Genomic DNA, 24,103 nt, shown 5'->3' with positions numbered 1-24,103 from the left:
TGACTACACGGGACCAAGAAAATAGGGCATAGGAAATAGGAAAAGGGGGCTAGGTGTATTATTTCAGCTCTGCATGTTAAGCACGTCCCCTCCCTCCTTGTTTTTCTATATGTGTCTTCATTACCTAATTTAGGGTATGAGAAAATTTCACTTTACTCTCCACTATAATAAAAATAAAAGAACAAATGTGAACATAAGTGGCAACTGACACTTGTCTTTGATGCCAGGAAATGAAAAGAAGTGGCATGGATGCAGGGTGACTGCAAAACATGCACTGAGAGGAGCAGTCACTGCTCAGTCTCCACGTAAGGCTGGCATTAGAGAATCCTCACCCAAAGTTGCCAGATCTTTAGATTTCTCCAAATAAATCAGAAATGCAGATTTTTAAAAATGTAAACTCCAGAACTTTAAATGTTGGAAACTAATTAAAATGAAAATGCTTTATTGGTCCCTCATTGCTAGACTGACAAGTCTCATTTGTTTTTGTTGTTGTTTTTTGTTTTTTAACACATTGCTATACTAGAAAAAACTTTTTTTCCTTGGGGCCATGGTGCTTTATTATAAAAATAGAAAAACTTCAAAAACAATCCTTTCTAATCTAATGAAAAATTTGTTATTTTTTATTGTTTTCTGCACATGAGTTATACGCAACTTGAGAAATAGTTGTCATGGCTCCAAAGGTAAAGAGACATGAGTTACATATGCTTCACGAGGCCCCAGACTCAAAACTACTGTGAGTTAAATACACTCAAATACAGTTAATGTGTTAAATAAAGACAAGATCCCACTCTGTTGCCAGGCTGGAGTGCAGTGGCATAATCATAGCCTACTGTAACCTTGAGCTTCTGGGCTCAAGCAATCCTCCCACCACAGCCTCCCATGTAGTTTTGGACTACACGTGCATGCTACCACATCCTTTTTTGGGGGTGTGTGTAGAGATGGGTCTCTCTCTTGCTCAGGCTGGTCTCGAACTCCTGGCCTCAAGCAATCCTCCTACCTCAGCCTCCCAAAGTGCTGGAATTATAGGCATGCACCACCATACTTAATGGGCAACTGACAAGTCTTTGGGCCAGCTGCAGCTGGCAGGCTCTCAGTTTATAAGCCTGTTATTAAAACTGTGTGATATTATTAATGGATTAGATGCAAAATGAACAACAAAAATATAAGAAAAGTTAACATTTCAAATTTATTAGTACAGAAAGAATTATTCAATAAAGATACCAAGATAGTTAATGAATTTGAAAAGGGTCAATAAAATCCAGACATATCAAAGATTAAAGGCATAAGAATATTGAAGATAGTATTGTGAATATAATCTGTCCCTCCAATATAAACAAAGGTAAACATCTCCCTTAAAAAATTCAGGAAAAAGTACTTATATACAAAAGAATATTAAGATCTTTAATATATAATTAAGAAAAAAATGATGAACATTGCAAAAGAAAAAAGTCAGTGCACAATTCTACAAAGATCAAAACCATGAAAAATGTTCAACCTTACTAATAACAAAGAACACTTTTTTAAATAGGAAATCTGGTTAGAATTTTTAAAACTGTTCGTATGATTAGGATGGACACATACTTCTGGTGGAAATACAGAGCAACTGGCAATAACTATCAAAAGGCTTAAAAGGTGCATGTCCTGCCTCCAGCAAATTCTGCTTCCAGCAATTTCTTAAATAATCAACATATGCAAAAGAATATACAGTCATCCCTTGGTATCCATGGGATATTGGTTCCAGGACCCCCTATATGGATATCAAAATCCAAGGATGCTCAAGTGCCTCACATAAAATGGCATAGTATTTACATATAACCTATGAACACCCTTCTATATACTTAAATCAACTCTAGATTATTTATAATACCTCATACTATCTACAATGCTATGTATAAATACTGAAGGGAATACTGACAAGAAAAAGTGTCACATGTTCAGCACAGACACCATTTTTTCCCCAATATTTCTGATGTACAGTTGGCTGAATCCATGAATGTGGAACCCATGGATATGAAGACCATATGTATGTAGAAGAAAGCTTATGCAAGCCCTGCTGATAAAAACAAACTTTAGAAATTAACTAAATTTTCACTAAGGACAGATTGAATAACTTGTGGTCATTAACACAATGATGTAGGCTTATTTTTACTGATAAATATATCAGATACATTGAATGAGAAAAGATTTTTATAAAAGCACAGTTATATTAATGAAATTTTTTTTTTTTTTTTTTTTTTTTTGAGACAGAGTCTCGCTTTGTTGTCCAGGCTAGACTGAGTGCCGTGGCGTCAGCCTAGCTCACAGCAACCTCAAACTCCTGGGCTTGAGTGATCCTTCTGCCTCAGCCTCCCGAGTAGCTGGGACTACAGGCATGCGCCACCATGCCCGGCTAATTTTTTTTTATATATATATCAGTTGGCCAATTAATTTCTTTCTATTTATAGTAGAGACGGGGTCTCGCTCTTGCTCAGGCTGGTTTTGAACTCCTGACCTTGAGCAATCCGCCCGCCTCGGCCTCCCAAGAGCTAGGATTACAGGCGTGAGCCACAGCGCCCGGCCTTATTAATGAAATTTTATATCCAAATATAAACGTTTATGTATATAAATCATACACACATGGTGTGTAGGCAATAGTAGTATATATATATGGAGACTTTTAAATGTTATACACTAAATTGCTAATCATTATCTGACAGGTGACAATATTGAAATTATTTATGAAGTTTCTTATACTGCATATTTTTAATTCAAATAAAACTATTTTCATTTTAGAAAAAAATGAACAAAGATAAGCTGTTTTCACTTGGGCTATGTTTTATTCTGTTTCTATCCACATAATGTAGTTTTTCAATAAAACATGAATATCACATTATCACTAAAGCTAAAAACCAGTAGAATTAGAGAAAGCTATCTGTCATCCTATAGTAAAAAAGGGGGGGGTCTTATTAATAGTACTAATGATCCTGGGTTCAATTTGTAATAGCTTAGAGTAAGATCACAAAATATTTCTACTGACTTTCCAATTTAGTGCCATGACTGGAGCATCTTCATAACTATACATACAAAAGAAAAGGTATTTAAATATGGTGGTTTAAATACAGAAATCTTATTTACCAAAAAATATAAAACTTTACCGTAATTTCAGCTGAACCATTCACAAAGGGAAATTCAAGTGTTCTAACTTTCCCATTAAAGAGTGGGGTATCAGTATCTTCCTCATTGAAACCTTTAATGGTAGCTATAATAGTGCCAACCAAATCAATTCCAGTATGATTGCTGTATTCATCCTTAAAATAAACAATGGAAAATAACTAATCAGAAGAACTGGTTAGAAGATTAAACCCAGAGAAAAACATGTACAGATCAGAAATAAGACATCTATTTATAGAGCCCCAAACATTCAATTATCCTACTTGTTAATCTAAACACAGAATTCAGTTCTAAGTTTAAATGTTCCACAGGCAGCAAACAGTTTCAGAAATCATAAAAGAACCAGAAACTTCTATCCAACACAATGATTTAAATTACAAGAACTCCTATTCTTAAATTTCACCTTTTTATGTACTTTTAGCACTTACTGATATGAAAAGGTATTTAATAACAAGGATATTATTACCTTATAATAATTATTTTATTAACTTAAGCATCTGTATACATTTGAAAAGCAACAGATTTGTATCTGTGAAATAGCCTATATGATTCAGACATTTGGTGCTTATATGAATTCAAAGACCCTTGTAGTATTAACAATTCCATGGAACTGCTTACCCCAAAGATGTATGGGGAAGAAGAACCACTTGTCTAAAACAAGAAAATAAACTTTAAGTAGTTAGGTATCCCCCCAGGCAAATTTTCCAGATAGGTGAAGTCCCACTATTGTGTTTTAATGTTTTTGTTAATATCTTTGGCAGCGCTGTTGCTGCTTACTCTCTGGGTAATCAGCAGCTTTGAGGAGCTCTGATTTTCTTAACTTTGATCAGTTATCACAGCAGATTTCTTCAAAATACTTAATTTCTTCTGACTTCTCAGTGAACTGGACATTTAAGAATCAATATAGTTAATATATATACACAATACATACAGGAAATAGGGGACTAAAGATATGTATTAGGAAAGGTAGGTAGATTTCTGCATTTTGAATCAGCTCTTCCTGGTATAATATCTGTATTCATTTTATGTATAATGTTACGTGTTCTATTTTTGTACTCAAATGCAAAGATGCTTACAAATGTTTAGTTCATCTGCACAAATTTTCCATATAACCTTAAAGTGAATAATTGATCTGACTCTATAACAACCAATAACTCTATAATAACCATTTTGTACTCTATTAATTTTTTCTTGTTACCCTTTGTAGTTTTAGAAGAAAATAAACATTACCATGATACTGAGATGTAGATCTCTGACCAAGGTCCTACTGGCAACTGAGCGAACATTAGAAACAGCTGGTGTAGGTGGTTGACTTTTAGGAACTAACTTCACAGGTTGATTAGGTAGAACATCAACTATAATCTTATAAAACAAAGGAAGCATTCTGATTAACAATTTACTGACACTTTAGTATTTAAGAGGAAGGGAAGACAATGATGACATATACTAAATGAAATGTTACCCTCTAAAGTTTATTTCCATTAATCCCTTAAAAGTAACCAACTTACTTTTAAAATTCAAAATAAAAGCCAGGTCAGATTAATTTCTGAATGTTTATAACCAACTAAGAAAAAATTTAGGGGCATTAAAACATATAGGTTATTTTTAAAAATTTAGTACACTGACAATATTAAATGGAGATGATGTATGTTAAAACTACCTTGAATTTAACTATCTAGAATTTTAATAGCTGAAATGTTATTAATTGAAGCTTTTTCAAGTCTGGTTGACATGAGCCTTTTTACCACGCTATACACTAAAATGCTTACTGAGCCTTGATAAAAAGAAAGATGGAAAGGGACTACTGCATCAGGTCCAATTATTGAACAAATTAAAAGATATCCTAATTTTCCTAGAAATTGAATTATTTATACTATGAACCCAATAATTAATTCACTTTTAAACTAAACATTTCATTCATAAACTAAGCAAGAAAATGTACGGCTAACTGTGGACTATAAAGAAAATAAGCAAACCTGTTCACTGTGGAGAATATTTGCTTTATCCATCGTAAAACCAAACTGGATACAATATGTCCCCACTTTGTTAGGAATTACTTTATCCCTAAATTAAAAAGAAACAGATAAGACTATTGATAATTTTTTAAATAAAGGGCGAAGGAAACCAAAGCATCAACATTTCTGTTCCTTTCACAAAAAGTAAATGAGTAAGAAGAATAGAATAACTAATACTATATTCATCTTCATTCATTCCACAAATATTTCTTGCATATTAATGGTTTCATCCAGGTCCCTCTTACCTGTGCATTTTTACAAAATATCTAGAACAAAGGTTCTGGATATGGTAAAAATGGGAAGAATAGGAATATAAAGTTGAGAAAGTAGTAAAACACACAAAAAAATGCTAAACTGTATGTCAAGTAAATTTTCCTTCATTTCTACATTATAAATTTCCAAGGGACAGTTTTCTATTTCAAAATTATAGGACACCCTGTTGATCTTCTATGTGACTTTATTTTCCACTTAAGTACTATTCTAAATATTTTAACTTTAGGTGCAGGAGCCAGCTTGTATGGGCTCAAAAAGCCAGCTGGTACATATTTTTTGGTTTTTCTGGTTTTTTTTTTAGAGACAAGGTCTTACTTTGTCCTTCAGGCCGAAATGCAGTGGCATAATCAGAGCACACTGTAACCTTGAATTCCTGGGCTCAAGCAATCCTCCTGCCTCAGCCTTCCGAGTAGCTGGGACTATAGATGCACACCACAATTCCTGGCCTCAAGCAATCATCTGGCCTCAGTTTCCCAAACTGCTGGAATTACAGGTGTAAGCAGTGGACCAGGCCAGGGCCACTGTTAAATATTTAGGAACTTTGTGAGCCAGCTGTTAAATCACTGGTACCCTGAAATACGCCATGGTGGGAATATTTATACCATGGAAATCAGCAAACAGTACAAATCAGGGCCTTTTTTTTTTCCTCAAGAGAACTGGTTTACCAGCACACTAGAGATTTAACCAAACTGAAACTAAGGCTGCCAAACTACTTACTTACTTCTTTTCACTATAACTCACACCTCCTTTGATCAAGCTCTGAAATAAACAATAGGCACAAATTTTTGTGGGTGGTTTTCATTGCCTCTAAATCAAGTTCAAGGGCTATCTCTTTAAGAAGCTTTTCTAAGACCCTTTCCCCAAATCCTTCCTATTTACTATCACTTCCAGTGAGAATGGTAGCTTACTTGTTTGCATGTACATAGAGACATTATCAACTTCTCAAAGACAAGAAATTTTTTAAAATTGGTTTTTGAATTCTAGTTCCTAATAGAAAGCATAGTTCGTACATGCTCAATACATGCTTGATGAGTAAACATATAAAGAATAGAAAAATAAATAAATATTACTTTATATATACTAGGTAGTTACTATAATTTAATTATCAGTAAGGTACTTAGTGCCCAAGAAGAGACACTTACTAGCCTGTTCCGGTAGCACTTTATTGACCACAAAGAAATATGAATGATGTTCCATGGTATACCTTGACATGTGCAATGTGGCTCATGATCCCCAAGATATCTCTGGCATAGCATTCGTATTCTCAAAATACTGGCTCAATGTAGTACAAAGTACACCGGCTTTGAATACACATCTGAATTGAAATCCCAGCACTGTAACATTTATGCAATCCTGAAGAAAATTACTTAACCTTTTTCTATGCTGTTTTCTCTGAAAGGATAATTCCTAAGAAAGTTACAGTAAGAATTAAAACAAGACTTTTGCTTCCAAATGGCAGGCCAACCCCTCTTGATGAAAACAGCCATACAAGAAAACATACACTTTAAGATGTTCAAAAGCCAACAAGCTAAAGTAAAAATAACTCAGTAGAATATAAGATAGAATGGAGGCTCTTGGGAGATGGCTTCACATCTAAGGACACTTTACTCCTGGAAGCAAATGCTAGCAGTATAGGCAGATCTAAAGCAGATAGACTCTGAAGGGAAATGCAATTCAGCTTTGAATCATCTCAAGTCTCTGAAAACGGACTGAAGTGGTAACAGACTGGTAATGGCCTAAACTGACAAAAGCAAATGTAAATCCTCTCTGGGGAAACATATCATCCTAGACACTCAATTATTTTTATAAATATTCATAAATAAAATGCCTGATACAACAAAATAACCAGATACATGAAGAAGCAAGAGAATGAAAATCAACAGAAAGCAAGAAACAATCAAAACAGAGCTAAAGGAATGCTAGGCAGATTTTAATAAACTGATTATTATTGGGGGTGATACAAGGTTAAAGATTTTAACAGAGAACTGAACTTTTATAAATATTAAATGCAAGTTATAGAACTGAAAATGCCAAACAAAAAATTCAATGCGGGATTTCCTAGCAAATTAGATGACACTGAACAGAGAATTAGTTAACTGATGATAGTTCAAAGCAAATTTTTAAAATTCAAAGCCTATGAAAACCAAGCAGGATACAAAAGAATGATCCACATACAGGCACATCATAGTAAAACTGTTGAAAGCAAAACTCAGAGAACAGCCATAGAAGGGTAAAGGATTTCTTTTAAGTGAACATCTCTGACAGCTAACTTCTCAAAAGAATGATGGGATAATGAAGAATGGCTTAAAAAGTACTATAAGAAATTGCCAACCTAGGCCGGGCGTGGTGGATCACGCCTGTAATCCTAGCACTCTGGGAGGCTGAGGCAGGAGGATCACTTGAGGCCAGGAGTTCAAGACCAGCCTGAGCAAGAGGGAGACCCTGTCTCTACTAAAAATAGAAAGAAATTAATTGGCCAACTAAAACTATATATAGAAAAAATTAGCTGGCATGGTGGCACATGCCTGTAGTCCCAGCTATTCAGGAGGCTGAGGCAGTAGGATCGCTTGAGCCCAGGAGTTTGAGGTTGCTGTGAGCTAGATTGATGCCACCGCACTCTAGTCCGGGCAACAGAGTGAGACTCTGACTTGAAGGAAAGGAAGGAAAGGAAGGAAGGAAAGAAATTGCCAACCTAGAATATCATACCCAGTGAAAATGAAAGTATATGGAATAAAGATATTTCCAGGTAAAAACTCATCACCAGCAGAAATACTAAAGGAATTTCCTTAAATGGCAAATAATACCAGATGAAAGCCTTGAGAGCCTTGAGTTCAAGATTAACAGAAAGTAGAAATAATTTCCTTTATTGGGAGGGAAAAAAAGATTAACATAAAGGACAAATGAGTAAATCTAAATGAACATTGACTATAAGCAGTAATAATAATGCCTTCGTAGGCTTAACACACACAAGAAAAAGGCCTACAAGTTGAGAGAAGGAAAATGGAATTCACTGTTCTAAGATCCATGAACTGTTCAAGGTAAAAAAAAAAAAATACAAATTATTACTAAATGTTGGTATGCCAAGTATGCATGTTATTGTACTCTCTAAGGAAATGAGAGAATAGTGGAAAGACTGTATAACAGGTTACTAAGGAGTAGAAAATGACAATTACAAACAGTAAATCAAAAAGAAAACAGGAAAGAGAAAGGAATAAAGTATAGCTGAATCAAAAAACACTAAGATAGCAGATCCCAAAACAAGTGAATTAGTAATTATAGGTAAGACCTAAATTTTTCAATTAGAAGACAAAGATTATCAGAAAGAAACTATAATGCCATTATGCAAAACATACACTCGAAAGAATGAAAAAATATATTATGCAAACACTAACCCTCATGATCACTAACAGTTTTTGCATATCATTCATATGAACAGTTGGTATATGGTTATCAAAGTTGACTTTCAGGCAAAAAGCATTACTAGAGAAAAAGAGTACTTCATAATGATAAAAGATTAAATTTGCCAGAAAATATTATAACAATCTAATTCTGTATATTCTTAATTGCAAAGCCTCAAAATATGTAAAGCAAACACTAGGAAAAACATACAAACTGTCATTCAAGCCGGGCGCGGTGGCTCACGCCTGTAATCCTAGCACTCTGGGAGGCTGAGGCGGGCGGATTGCTCAAGGTCGAGAGTTCGAAACCAGCCTGAGCAAGACCCCGTCTCTACTAAAAATAGAAAGAAATTAATTGACCAACTAAAAGTATATATACAAAAAATTAGCCGGGCATGGTGGTGCATGCCTGTAGTCCCAGCTACTCGGGAGGCTGAGGCAGGAGGATCGCTTGAGCCCAGGAGTTTGAGGTTGCTGTGAGCTAGGCTGACGCCACGGCACTCACTCTAGCCTGGGCAACAAAAGTGAGACTCTGTCTCAAAAAAAAAAAACAAAAAAACAAAAAAAAAAAACTGTCATTCATACTGGGAGATTTATCATACTGTTAGATGGAGCAAACAAACAAAAATATATATATATATCAATAGATATATAAATATTAAACAAAATGATTAGCAAGTTTGACATAACGCAGTATAGAACACTACCTCAAATGCAGAGTATGCGTTATTTTCTAATATATTTGAAATATATACAAAAACTGAATACATATGATTATATAAAAATTAAGCACTGCTGTTCAAGATTATCATAAAGAAAGTACAAAAGAAAGTCAAAATGTGAGCAAAGATGTCTAAAAACGGGCTTATCTCCTTAATACATAAAGAACTCCTAACAAATTAATATGAAAATAACCTCAATACAAAAGTTGGTAAGACACTTGAACAGGCATGTCACAAAAGGTAATCTAAATGGCCAATAAACATATGAAGAAAAAAAATGCCAATTAAACTAAGACTGATGCCATCCCACTACATATTCACCAAAAGACTAAACCTAAAAAGATTGACAACACCAAAATTTGGGCTGGGCTCAGTGGCTCATGCCAGTAATCCTAGCACTTTGGGTGGCGGAGGCAGGAGGATCACTTGAGGCCAGGGGTTTAAGGCCAACCTGGGCAACTGCAAGACCCCATCTCTACAAAAATAAGAAAAATTAGCTGGGCTTGGTGGTGCGTACTTGTAGTCTCAGTTGCTTGGGAGGCTGAGGCAGGAGAATTGAGTGAGCCCAGGAATTTGAGGTTGCAGCAAGCTATGATCATACCACTATACTCTCGTAGCTTAGGCAAAAAAGAGAGATATCTTGTCTCAAAATAAATAAATAAATAAAAAATAAAATAAAAGGAAAAGAAATTAAACAATGTTAGTAAGGATATACAGCAATAGGAACTCTCATATGCTGCAGATGAGAATATAAATTGGTAAAAACACTTTGGAAAACTGGCAGCAGCTACTAAAGTTAAACATACACATCTATGTTTGATTTCACTAAATATATGATCCAGCAATTTCACTTCTACAGGTGTACCAGTGTTATCAGACATTATTTGTAATAGCCCAAAACTGAGAATGCCATTAACAATAGAATGGAAAATGGTAGTGTCCACACAGTGGACTTCAATACAGCAATGACAATAAATTTACAGCTATATGTCGTATAATAACCTCACAATGCTAAGTGAAAAAAGTCATATAAAAAAGAACACATTATATATATAAAGTTCAAAAATGGGTACAATTAAACCAGAGACTTTAGGGATGTGTGCTTGGATAACAGAACTCTAAAGAAAACCAAGTCAGGAGAGAGTCTGTGGCTGTGTATGTGTGATCTACATGAGTGTGTGTGCAACTTGCACAGCATGCTGGAAGGAAGGAGGTGATAACTAGGAGAGGCATGAGATAGAGCTTCCATGATAATGGCAATCTTTTACTACTTCTTCTGTTTTTTTTTTGACAAATCAAACAGAAGATAATAATCTTTTGCTTCTTGGCTTCAGTAGTCACTACACAGATATTCACTCTGGAAAAAAATCAAAGTTGCGTATCTTGTTTTTTGTACTTTATGGGTTTTCTACCTCACTTTTTAAAAGGTTAAAAGACTAAGGCTAGGAATGGTAGCTCATGCCTGTAATCCTAGCACTCTGGGAGGCTGATGCCTGAGGATCCCTTCAGGTCATGAGTTCAAGACCAGCCTGAGTAAGAGGGCAACCCTGTCTCTACTAAAAATAGAAAAAATTAGCTGAGCACGGTGGTACATGCCTGTAGTCCCAGCTACTCGGGAGGCTGAGGCAGGAGGATTGCTTGGGCCCAGGAGTTTGAGGTTGCCGTGAGTGAGGCTGACACCACAGCACTCTAGCCCAGGTAACAGAGTGAGACTCTGTCTCCAAAAAAAAAAAAACAAAATTTTTTAATGAGATTATATGCAAAACCCTAAACACAGTTACTGACACAGATTAGGAACTCAAATATGTTCATTCATTCAAAAATATCCAACATATATAAAGATATTTTATTATACTGACAGTGTAGGTGATACATTTTTTTATTGAGGTAACATTCACATAACATGAAATTAACCATTTTAAGGCATAAATTCACTGCCATTTAGTACATTCACATTGTTGTACAACCAACACCTCTGTAGTTTCAAAATACATATGACTATTTTTAAAATATTTACTAAAAGGTTTCTTCAAATTGATGCCTTCAAATGCTAAAACAGGATTCAACTGAAAAAAATTATGTAAATATTTTGGAATAAATGAAACAGCCCAATTCTCACACATTTAGTAGACTTCATACACTGAAAGATAAGTTAACAGACTGAATGAAAGCAGTATGCTCCTTTTAGGATGTCTAAATCAGCCCCATGTAATAATCTGAACATACCTAAAAGACTAAAAACAATGTTATTCAAAGTATGGTACAAGGACAGGGCCTGGTCTGAACATTTTGTTACTGGTCTGTCACAGAAAATTACAAAACTCGAAGTATTCAGAAACTTTTTTAGCAATGTGACATTACCTCAACAAGTACACATTCAGTGGACTTTTTAAAAAATTAAACAAAAAGCATCAGTTTGTAACAGAGAATTTAAAAATAACAAAAAGTGGTCCTTTACCAGTTACTCTGAAAAAGCACTGAACAAATGTAATCTTTTTCTGATTTGGAGATGGAGGTCCAGAATGAAGAAGCAACATGCTCAAAGTCACATAAATGTTGAAAGCTGGTCTAATGTTTTTTCATAGGATCTTAGAATTATAGATATCTCTCCCATAATAAATTATAAAGTATTCTGACATCATAAAAAAATTCTTCTCACTTTGATAGCTTCAAATGCTAATATATCCATCACAACAATCTTCCCCCAAACTAAATTATGAAGGTTAAAAACAAAACAATCTTTCCCAAAAATCTGTGACAAAAAATTAGAGAAACTAACATTTTCTATTTGATCATAAATTACTTTTCCCTTGGTGAGCCCACAAATATCTTCAAGGTTGAATTACTTTTTATAATAAAACATGCATAAAAATATGAAATGACTTGAGAAATACCTGAAGTAGAAGCAGCCATCTTCCTTGTCATTATCTTTTATTTTATTACAACTAAATGTTTCTGCCTAGAAAGGGGAGTAAGAGAGAAGAGGGAAAGGAAAATTGACAAACTTTAAACATAGTATACTTAGGGTAAAAACTTTCCTGAACTGAAAGTGTGAATCCAGATCACATTTAGAGTTTATGGACAAGTATACACACACATGTATATATCTCTGTAATATATGTAAGGCACAATGTGAGATGAGTCACAGTGGAAAGGCATCCCATTATTAAAGGGCACATAACAGATCTCCATGGTGATATTATTTTAACATAGCTGCAGCTTGACTGGACTGATGGTTTAAATTAAGGAAGAGGGTTCAGGTAGCTCAAATGGTAAACTTTCAGAATGTTAAATTAACAAGCTAGTTTCTGAAACAGATGATTAAAATGAACCATAAATGCTGAAGTGAATTATTAAATCAAGACACTGTTACAAGCTTTAAGATATAGTTCCGAATTTAAGATTTCAGAAATGTGCTGTCCGGTATGGTAGTCAATAGCTACATGTGCCTGTAGAGCACTTGAAATGTGGCTGGTCTTAATTAAGATATGGTGGAAAGGCAGGGCATGGTGGCTCACGCCTGTATTTCTAGCACTCTGGGAGGCCGAGGCGGGCAGATCGCTCAAGGTCATGAGTTCGAAACCAGCCTGAGCAAGAGTGAGACCCCGTCTCTACTAAAAAAATAGAAAGAAATTAATTGGCCAACTAAAAATATATAGAAAAAATTAGCCAGGCGTAGTGGCACATGCCTGTAGTCCCAGCTACTTGGGAAGCTGAGGCAGTAGGTTCACTTGAGTCCAGGAATTTGAGGTTGCTGTAAGCGAGGCTGATGCCATAGGCACTCTAGCCTGGGCAACAGAGTGAGACTCTGTCTCAAAAAAATAAAAAAATAAAAAATAAATATAAATAAAATATATATATAAAAGCTGGAAAATAAGAAATTTCAAAGACTTGGTAAGATAAAAGAATGTAAAATTTCATTAATAATTTTTATAATATTGAGCATATGTTGAAATGGTAACTTTGCTATATTAGGTTAACAACATTAGAATTAATTTTATTTATTTCTTTTTACCTTTTTACTGTGGCTATTAGAAAAGTTAAATACCAGGTGTGATATTTCTTTGGACAGCATTGCTCTAGACCCTCCTGTTCTTCTCCCCATTCTTCCTCTCTTTCCCCTGTAGACTATCTATCACATAACTCTATATTTCTGTATTATCCCTTCATAATATTTAATGGTGTTTGTCTAGTCCTACTGTCCTTCAGATGAAACAATTTTGAAACATATGCTGATGTAATTTTTTTAAATTCCAAGGAATGGGATAAATTTCTCAAATATATACACACTGTATTTTTACATTCCATGACTTACATTTGCTGGTGGTCGGTTCCCAACGCTAGACAGCCTCCACATTTTCATGGAAATACATGCTGGATTAATATTTTTAATGATACTGTCATCTTCAGAAATAATAGTAATCATAAAATCTGTTATGGTAAATATTTAAAAAATTATCTTTTCTAGTTCAATTAATAGATACAGTTAATTGTATGTCTTAAAGCATGTATCTTATTTAAATGTTAATAAACTTCTAATGAAGAAGAAAATAAAACTCTTCTTTAAACAGGATACCCCAACAATTCATCTGTAAGACTTATTAATCATAACAGACAATTCTTTAGTGCCAAGTCTGGGTATCAAGGCTTCCCCTTGAAAGTTTAACAAATATATCTTTGCTGCTAACATACTCTTCTCTTATTTTCACAATCTGCTAATCCTTTAAGTTCTAGCATGCAAGAAAACAGAAGTCTTTCAGAAAGTTGCCTATGTAAAGCAAAAACTAATTTCTATTGATTTAGCATCTGCCACACTATAATAAAATTATTTGCTCACCTGTCTCCTACATTACACTAAACCCATTGAAAACTGTCATATTTATTATTGTAACTAAGAGTCCAGCATAGTAACAGAACACATCAGGTATTTAGTGAATGTTTATTGTTCTGAAATATTTGAAATCATAAATGCTGATGTGGTGTGTTTCCACTCAAATTAAGCTAAACAGTCCTGGTTCTGATGGGCTTAAGATAATATCACAACATATTTAGTAGAGCAGAACTCCACAGTTCTCACCATTTAGTTCATATTTCTTTTATAGAATTTTACAATTCAGTGAATATATGAACACTAATGGAACTAATTACCTCAGGCTCTCAGTTTATGTATGAATTTTCAGTTTATTCTTGACATTAAAAGAATGCAGGAGACAGTGATGAGAGTAAACACTGCTAAGTCAAATGTATTTTCTTTGCCATTTAAAAGGTTACTGGATGATTTTTTATCATGCTGAATACCTAGGATAATTTATTCCACTAATATAAAAGGCAAATTATCACTAAAATTTATTTAAATACTGTGAAATACTCACCAGTGAAAAGACCTCCTGCTAAAAAGGAAGCATCTTTGTCATATTTAACATTGATATGAACAGGTTTTTCAGGATCTGGAAGAATCATTAACTTAATTGTAGGTCCTTCTATGGTACTCTTATTATAGATGGCTTTAACCTGCATAGTATGTTCTCCCCTAACGGGGGAAAAAAAAGAGGAGGAGTTCAAATTACATTAGTTATAACCTAAAAATTCTGAGAAATTTACACGAAGTTTAACTCTTTTAGGAACCTCAACTTGTATTCAGTCCCAACTCTTCCCTAGCATTATATAGGATGGTTATTACTCTTACCATCAGCAAGTAATAAGAAAAACCAATCTCTATAATACCAATACTATCAAACTTTAGGTTCTTACCTAGGGGCAAAAATACTGAACACTCCCAAATTAGCCCTGCCCTTGTCATCTGTTTTATGCTGTTGGTTTGAAGGTGTGAGCTAAAAACAAAACAAAACAAAACAAAATGATTAATTAGAAAATTCTAGAGATCAATCAAGTTTTCTTCTATTACAATATTCTTTGCCTCTATTCCTATTTTAAAAGTTGTATTTGCACATATTCTAAAATCTAAAGTTTTTTAATTTGAGCTAGTTCAAATAATGTAATATGTAATTACACAATCCAAAGGATAATAATTAACTCTTCTTGATCAATTAAACTAGAATTTAATGTATTTTCATTATTAAGTTGCAGAATTCTATGTTCACTGTTGTGAGATCACTGATATATCAAATGAAGTTTGATTACACAAACACTGAAGGTGTATTCTAAAGCTGGGGCAGGTGTGGGGGGTGGCACTAAAAAAATAAATATATACTATATGAACATATACTCAAGTTGAGGGATCATAACACTACATCCATTCTTATTTCATCTTTCCCTTGAATGTTTACTGAGATATGCCTCTCAAATTTTTGCTGCAATACAACATTTATAGTGATAACCAAGGCTTTCACTTTCAAGTGATTAAGTGGCCACAATTGTTAATAATTGGTTAGAAGAGTCTCTCCGCCTTTTACAGATGCTTCTCTAGAAACTAGAATCACCCCCTTATTCTGAGGCTAAAAATAATCACTAACTCTCCTGGAAGCAAACATTTAGAACAATAGTAAATTTGTAGACCATAATAGCAGTAAATCAGATTCTCTCCTAAACCCTAACACCCATCTTTGCTTACTAGAACCTAAAGAGTAGGTAATAACAGTACATGCAGACAGAAACAATGGCTGGAGAAGGAAAAATGAGCAGTAACTGAAATGACAGGATAAAGTCCTGTTTATACCTATCCCATTGTCTCTGATCATTCTCAAAATATTTCTCCCATCTGGCTACCAAATCCTTGTTGCTAAGCCAGGGAAGTCTTATATTTAAGGTCATATAGGAGCAATATCATAATCTTGTTTAAGAGTCTTAGGAACCCTGACTCTGATTACTTTACTATGTATCACAAGCCATTCCTAGCACTTAAATCTTTTGCATGACTTTTAAGATAAACTTGCAAGGTTCTGGGAAATCCCCGCTGGGATTCTGACTGAACTAATTAATTTAAAAAGAACTGCCATCTTTATATATATTTTTTTTTTTTTTCTTCTTTTTTTTTTTTTTTTTGCTCTCAAATGTGCTGGAACATCTTTATATAATATCAATTCTTTCTACCCTTACATTTGTGAAATATTTGTGGAGGGATATACTCAAGAGTGTCTGAATATGACCCCAGGAACTCTCTCTGTGGTGTGTAGCAACAACCTTGCTGGGACCAATGAATTCCCTTAAACCAACAGAAGGGATTGTGTAAAAATACAACTTTGCAAGGACTTGCAGCTTTTCTTCTTTTGAGGATCTCCAACTTTGCACCAGGCACTGGATTCTGAGCAGCTTCTCAACACACATGGAAACAGGTGATACCTAATCTTGAACTTTCTAGTAGCCAATCCTACATCTGTCCCCAAACTTTACAAGGCCCTCTTCATTCCTGGCCCACAAAAAGAACAACAGAAGAGAGGGCTTCACACTAGAATACAATACCTGTATAGCTTCAGCAGCTCTGCCCAGGCTCTGGTAGCTCTCCATAAGATAAGAAGAGGAAGGTACCTGCATGTCTCTTTCTGCTTAGCCTCAGCATATATGTTTCCCCAATAACACCTATTCCTTAACCCACACTACTGGTCATTGTGGTAGCTGTCTTCATTTACTTTGTCATTGTTAATTATCCATCCTAATCTGAAATGTAAATATTACTGGTACTGTATAATAAACACTCATATAGCTGTAACTACACAATGTTGCCCCTTGCTGCACTGTTTGTAAGATGTGAACTTTACTTTCTCAAAATAATTTTTAAAAATCTTTACGTTGATTTATACTAAGCAGTAATGAAGGTTATATAAAACTATAGTTAAAAAAGCAAAAATGTGACAACTAAAGATATAATCATGAGAATGAAATCCAGAATTTTAAGTAAGTGAAAAGTATTTAAGGAACTTTAAACTTACCTTTAAATTGCTAGCTTTTATGAGACTTATTTTAACATGTGGTACTGGTGCTGGATTATCCCACTGATCACAAAGTTGAACAAGAAGAGGGTTCTGTAATTCTCTTCCATTAATCACCGGAATGGACTAAAAATAATATAAATTTTAAGAAGCACTAAAACATATAGGCCAAACAATATAATTATTGGTATACTTGTAAAATGATAATTTTATCTCTGTTGTATTCACACATGGTTTTCATCAATGAAAATAAACTTTTACAAAGCCAATTAAGTTGTTACAAATGACCCTGTTATAGAAATGATTAATAATTTGATTTAAAAAATAGCATTTGACATTACAATCTTGCCTCAGTATCTGCAGGATATTGGTTCCAGGACCCCTGGTGGATACTAAAATCCTCAGACGCTTAAGTGACTTACATAAAAAGACACAGTATTTGCATATAACCTATACTTTAAATCATCTTTAGATTACTTATAATAGTTAATACAATGTAAATGCTATTTAAGTACTAGAGTGACTTATTGAATAGAAAGAGAAGCTTATCTTTGCTTCTCATATTTAGCATGGACAATCTGTAGTCAAGTTCCTCTCTCAGTCAGTTTTCAGCTCTCTGCTATTATACATTAATATAATAGCAGTAATCCAGCTTTTTCTAGCCCTTGGTTAAATGGGACTACTCACTGATGATCTATCTACACTGTCTTGTTGACTTTAAAACAGTTCTTGCTTTTCCCCTAGCTAATATGTAAGGCTTGTGTAATTCTAGGAATCTGCCTGCTGGCCTCTTAATATTGGGCATATCAAAGGACACATATTATTAACCAAGATAACCTGACAAAGGCCCAATCCTCTGTGTCAGATTTTCAAAGTTAAGAAAAAGGAGATGAAAGAAAACTAAAGAGTGAAAAAGGAAAGGTCTCTCTTACTGAGAATATTCCTTCTGCTTCTTCCACCCCCTACTCTTATCTGAGGTAGCTGGTTACCAAATTATGGCAGGAGGTTGCTAGAAATAGGGAGAAAAATTAACACTGTGTTACAGATAGGACATTAAGGAAAAAAAAAGGCCAGGCATGCTGGCTCATGCCTGTAATCCCAGCACTTTGGGAGGCCGAGGCAGGAGGATCACTTGAGGCTAGGAGTTCAAGACCAGCATGGGCAACACAGCAAGACCCCGTCTATACAAAAAGTAAAAAATTAGCCAGGCATGGTGGCACACACCTGTAGTTCTAGCTACTCGGGAGGCTGAGGACTGCTTAAGTCCAGGAGGAATTTGAGGCTGCAGTGTACTATGATCCACTGCCCTCTGGCCTGGACAACAAAGACCCTGTCTCTCAGGGGCACTGGGGGTGGGGGTGGAGGGGGAAGCCCCTTGAGATTGGTTTAGTTATAATGCTGTGTACCATAACATTTACACAACTACAGCTAATATTCCATCTTTCAAAGTTTATTAAAAAAAGCTTAAATTCTGACAAGTACTGACAGTTTCCAAATGAAAACATATGGTACTTTATTCCTAATCACATAACTATTTTAACTGACGTTAAAGGATATCCTTTTTAAAGGACTCCTAACTACTTTAAAAAAATACATTCAGTAAATGACTTATAGCCAAAGTTGATAATAATAAAGTTTTCCAGGAAATAGCATAAAAAACAATTTCCAAAATCAAATGTTCATGAATATAAATCTGCCCTGTTATTTTTGAATACTGGCATGTTATTTAACATTTCAGAATGTTAAATGTTATTTAACATTTCAGAATTTCCTCATTTATAAAATAATATACATGCATATTTATATATTTATTTCCATTTATCATGCTTAGGTGTTATATCAGTTCCACTTTGCCACTCAGATCCTATGAGGGGAAGGTGGGTCAGGAATTAAATTAGGAAATTCTAGAAAAAAAATCACATGTTAAATGATCACTTTCCCAGCCTTATCTCTATATAAGCATATCTCTTAATAGACTGATAAATAAGCTTATGTTTTATTTTTAAAGTTTCTGGATTATTATTGTATCTACAAATAAATTTTACAATAAACTTTTAAGCTAACACACTGTCATTATTTTTTATATCCCCTCAAAACCATACAAAAAGATACATCAAGATTTTTTCCACTTCAAAAGTATACAATTGGCCAGTGCAGTGGCTCATACCTGTAATCCTAGTACTCTAGGAGGCTTAGGTACAAGGATTGCTTGAGCTCAGGAGTTTGAGACCAGCCTGAGCAAGAGCAAGATCTTGTCTCTAGTAAACATTGTTCCAGATTATAGTCGACCAACAAAACCTTTATTACCATCAATAGGAGTAAAAAAAATGTGTTAATTTGTTATATAAATGCTCCCAGAAAAAATAGATGCACTGGCTTTTCAGTGAAACCCCTTGGTCAACAAACTATTATTTTTAAAATTGTGTTTTAAAGCATACTGTCATAATCAGCTTATCTGTTTCGTAAATTCACAAATCAAAAAGGGCAATCCCAAACCAGGGAACAAGCATGTAAACTTTTCTTAGATGACTTGTTCCTTTACTAGAATAATTTCATCTACTACCATGATTAGGTGAGTACATTATCCTTTAAAAAAAATGTCAGTTATCATACTAACAGTTAAAGCCCTGTTATAACAGAATGCTACAATCTTTAAAAATTAGAATTCTATCAAAGGATATAAAATTTCAATTAGACAGGAGGACTAAGTTCAAAAGATCTATTGTACATGATAACTATAGTTAATACTGTATTATATTCTTTAAAATTGTTAGAAGTAGATTTTTAAGTGTTCTCACCACAAAAAAAATAAGTATATAAGGTAATGTATATGTTAATTAGCTCAATTTAGCTATTCTACAATGTATACATATTTTAGAATGTTGTACAGGATGAATATGTACAATTTTTATTTGTAAATTAAAAAATAAAATGTTAAAAAGTAAAATTAGAATTCTAACAAGTAAAAAAAAATCAACAAAAATAGGATTTGACAGGTATCTGCAAAATTAGTATTTAAGATTTAAGTATTTGAATAGGAAGGCACAGTGAAGTATTTATGGGTATAACGGCTTGATGTCTGAGATACACTTTTTAAAAATCTAACAAGGCCAGGTGTGGTGGCTCACACCTATAATCCTAGCACTCTGGGAGGCCGAGGAAGGAAGATAGCTCAAGGTCAGGAGTTCGAAACCAGCCTGAACAAGAGCGAGACCCCGTCTCTACTGAAAATAAAAAGAAATTAATTGGCCAACTAAAAATATACAGAAAAAATTAGCCAGGCATGGTGGTACATGCCCGTAGTCCCAGCTACTCAGGAGGCTGAGGCAGAAGGATCGCTTGAGCCCAGGAGGTTGCTGTGAGCTAAGCTGATGCCACAGCACTCTAGCCAAGGCAACAGAGTCAGACTCTGTCTCAAAAAAAATATATATATTTAACAAAAAGTTTTAAGTTAGTGTGAGAAAACAAACAAAACTGGCAAAAATCAGTAACTGCTGAAACTGGGTAGGCACATGGGGATTTGTTATACTATTCTTTTTACTTTTATGTATGTTAGAAAATGTCTATAACATAGGTTTTATGATTTGAATTGTTATACTAATTTTCATTCTCGGTTTTTTTATTTTTTTTACTTTTTTTTTTAATATATCTATTGTGATGAAATGTTATACTAATTTTAAACAAACTAGGAAACAATGAATTAAATAATGAAGTATTAAGACATAATACCTTGCTCTCTTGTTACTGTTAATTGAGATTGTTTGTTGTTACTTCAACAATAAAATAAACCTATTCTGATCCACTGACAATTTGAAAGTAATAAGCCATGTGATATTAAATTCTTTCAGTCAAGACATAAAGTTACTTACCTCCTTTAGTTCTGGCCAGTCTATTAGGAGAAGTTTAGCTGGAGGTCCAGAAATTAGCTGCACTCGAATAAAGTCAGAAAACTCACGCCAAGTAAAACAAAGATCCTTATTTCCAGGAGGACCTGGAATAAATCTGATGCCTCTTACACTTATACTTTGTGTGTTTTCCTAGTGAGGAGAAAGTACATTGAGAAAAGACAAGGGAATATCACTTAGTTTTCAGAAAGTGAAATAAAATGTTTTGTCATAATTCCATGTGCATACAGATATGTTTCTGGCTAGCATAACAGCAAATAAATTCCACCATGCCAAGAGTGGCACACCATAAATTTTATTTTTGAGAGAGGAGAAACTAAGTTTTTTAAAGGAGGGTGGGAATCTAAAACATTAGCTTATCTTTTCCTAATTAAAACATCACCTTTTTTTTTTTTTGAGACAGAGTCTCACTCTGTTGCCCTGGCTAGAGTGCTGTGGCATCAGCCTAGCTCACAGCAACCTCAAACTCCTGGGCTCAAGCCTTCCTTCTGCCTCAGCCTCCCGAGTAGCTGGGACTACAGGCATGCACCACCATGCCCAGCTAATTTTTTTCTATATATTTTTAGTTGTCCAATTAATTTCTATTTTTAGTACAGATGGGGTCTTGCTCTTGCTCAGGCTGGTTTTGAACTCCTGACCTTGAGCAATCCTCCCGCCTCGGCTGACCCTTAATGATAACCATTTAAAATTTCTACTAGGTACAAATCCACTTAATTAAAATCTTAAAATCAGAGATAAGACATGATGTTTTATGCTCTGAAACAACAGTGTGCCGTACATTTTATGTAAAAAAAAAATCACTATAAAATAACCAAAATTAATCTCTCCTAAAATTCCAACGAACATAGAATTTTTTAATACTTGGAAAATAAATTAAATAGATATTTATTAATAAAATGTATTAAAAGTTCAAATATGTAAAGTTTATCCAAGGATTCCATATTTAATAGTGGAACAACCAAAAACCGTATTGAAGAGGTGATTCCTTTTTTAAGTCATACTGGAAGTTGTTCTGGTTTTATTTCAAATCTTGAAAATGAAATTGCATTTACAAACTATAGGTAAGTACAAACAGAATTAAATATAAAATTCAGAAAATAAGCCAAGATAGTATATATTAGTTGCACAAAATGAAAGAAGCAGAAAAAAGACCACTTGGCTGTAGAGTAATGAGCTATGGGGAGAGAAAGATGTGAGATTATGCTAGGTGGAATATTATAGGGTATTATAAGGCCATACTAGGGCAATGGATTTTTCTTTGTCTTTTTGTCATCTCAGCCAGAGTACAGAGTACAGTGGCATCATCGTAGCCAACTGCAACCTCAAACTCCTGACTTAAGTGATTCTCCTATCTCAGCCTACTGAGTAGAGCTCGGACTATAGACAAGTACCACCATGCCCAGCTAATTTTTTTGTATGTCTTTGTAGAGATAGGGTCTCACTCTTCCTTGGGCTGGTCTCGAACTCCTGACATCAAGCAATTCTCCCACCTCAGTCTCCCAGAGTGCTAGGATTACAGGTATGAGCCACCACAACCAGTCAGCAATGGATTTTTAAATGTAGTATAGTGTAAAATGCTGATAGATCTAATGGGTAGCATGAGAACTGAAAACTGACCACTGACTTGGTCAGATGGAACAGAGCAGAAAAACATGATCAGAGTGGCTTGCTATGGAATGACAGGAAAGGATGTGAAAACAGAGAGAGCATACAGGTCTTCCAAGGAGTTTTACTTTGAAAAAGAGGAAGGCAGCAGATAAATAGGAACACAGGACAAAAGGAAGTTTTGGTGGTGGGTTTTTTTTTTTTTAGGTTAGAGACATTTCAGCATGCTTACATGCTGATGGGAAGGATCTGATAGAGAAGAAAATTAAAGATGTAGGAAGACAGGTTATAATTTAGGAGCAATTAGGTGAAAGAGGATAGGAGCCTGTGCAGAGTGATAGGAAGCAGGGATTGTTCGATTGTTCACGCATCACAACAGACACATTTATTTTCTAATTTCATCAACACATAGGGTGTAGCTAGATAATGGAAGACTAAAAGTCAAAGAACACTTTATTATTGTACAGGAAACAAAACATCATTAAAAGTTCCTCAACAGTGAAAGTGGTCTTCTGAAAATTATAAAACAATAACGTAACAGATTAGTAGAGACAGAAACTCTAGAAAGGGCCACATGGAGGCTACTGTTGTGACTATCATGTCAAGCAAAAAAGTGTAAAGAAGGCTCTCAAAGGAAGAAGAGTTTTAAAAAGTATTCAATACTCTAAATGAATTCAATTTCCCTTAGACCCATGAGATCTCCTCCTTTCTCGCCCACTCTGGCCAGGCAGGTTCCTTGAAGACCCAGCTCCAGCATGTCCATTTACCTAAAGCTGTCTCAGATCTCTCCAACCAGGTACTCATGCTTGTTTGTTTTAAACTGAAAGAATTTCACCAGGGTTTTTCTTTTTCAAGCTAACCTGAATTAACTGCACAGTTGCAAACATTAACAATTAAGGTTTCCTGTATCAGTATCCTCTTAATTCAGGTATATGCAGCAAAAAATTTTATTTAAACAGCTACTTTAAAAACTATCACATATATATCCCAAAATATTTATGGATGAAATGGTATGATGTCTGGAATTTGCTTCAAAATAATATGGTATAAGGAGAAATAATGACTGTTGAAGTTGAATGATGAGAACATAAGAATGACTCACATTATTCTATTTTTGCATGTTTGAAATTTTTCATTATAAAAACCTTT

At 34.5% G+C, this 24,103-nt stretch overlaps 1 protein-coding gene across 3 annotated transcripts in view; it reads right to left on the bottom strand.

Moving 5' to 3' along the window:
* SMCHD1 (structural maintenance of chromosomes flexible hinge domain containing 1) overlaps positions 1-24,103 on the bottom strand; it is a 161,865-nt gene that overhangs the window by 40,077 nt on the left and 97,685 nt on the right. For all 3 annotated transcript variants that reach the window (XM_012746148.3, XM_020282427.2, XM_012746149.3), the window contains exons 29-37: positions 21,314-21,481; positions 17,445-17,570; positions 15,310-15,389; positions 14,931-15,088; positions 13,874-13,989; positions 12,453-12,517; positions 5,127-5,214; positions 4,381-4,512; positions 3,135-3,287 (exon numbers count right to left, since the gene is read on the bottom strand). In XM_012746148.3, the coding sequence (XP_012601602.1) occupies positions 3,135-3,287; positions 4,381-4,512; positions 5,127-5,214; positions 12,453-12,517; positions 13,874-13,989; positions 14,931-15,088; positions 15,310-15,389; positions 17,445-17,570; positions 21,314-21,481 (1,086 nt within the window). The remainder of the gene's footprint in view (positions 1-3,134; positions 3,288-4,380; positions 4,513-5,126; positions 5,215-12,452; positions 12,518-13,873; positions 13,990-14,930; positions 15,089-15,309; positions 15,390-17,444; positions 17,571-21,313; positions 21,482-24,103) is intronic.

Source organism: Microcebus murinus, chromosome 17 (genome assembly GCF_040939455.1).
Source record: "Microcebus murinus isolate Inina chromosome 17, M.murinus_Inina_mat1.0, whole genome shotgun sequence".
NCBI classification, from domain to species: Eukaryota; Metazoa; Chordata; class Mammalia; order Primates; family Cheirogaleidae; genus Microcebus; species Microcebus murinus.
This window is presented reverse-complemented; position numbering and strand designations above follow the sequence as displayed.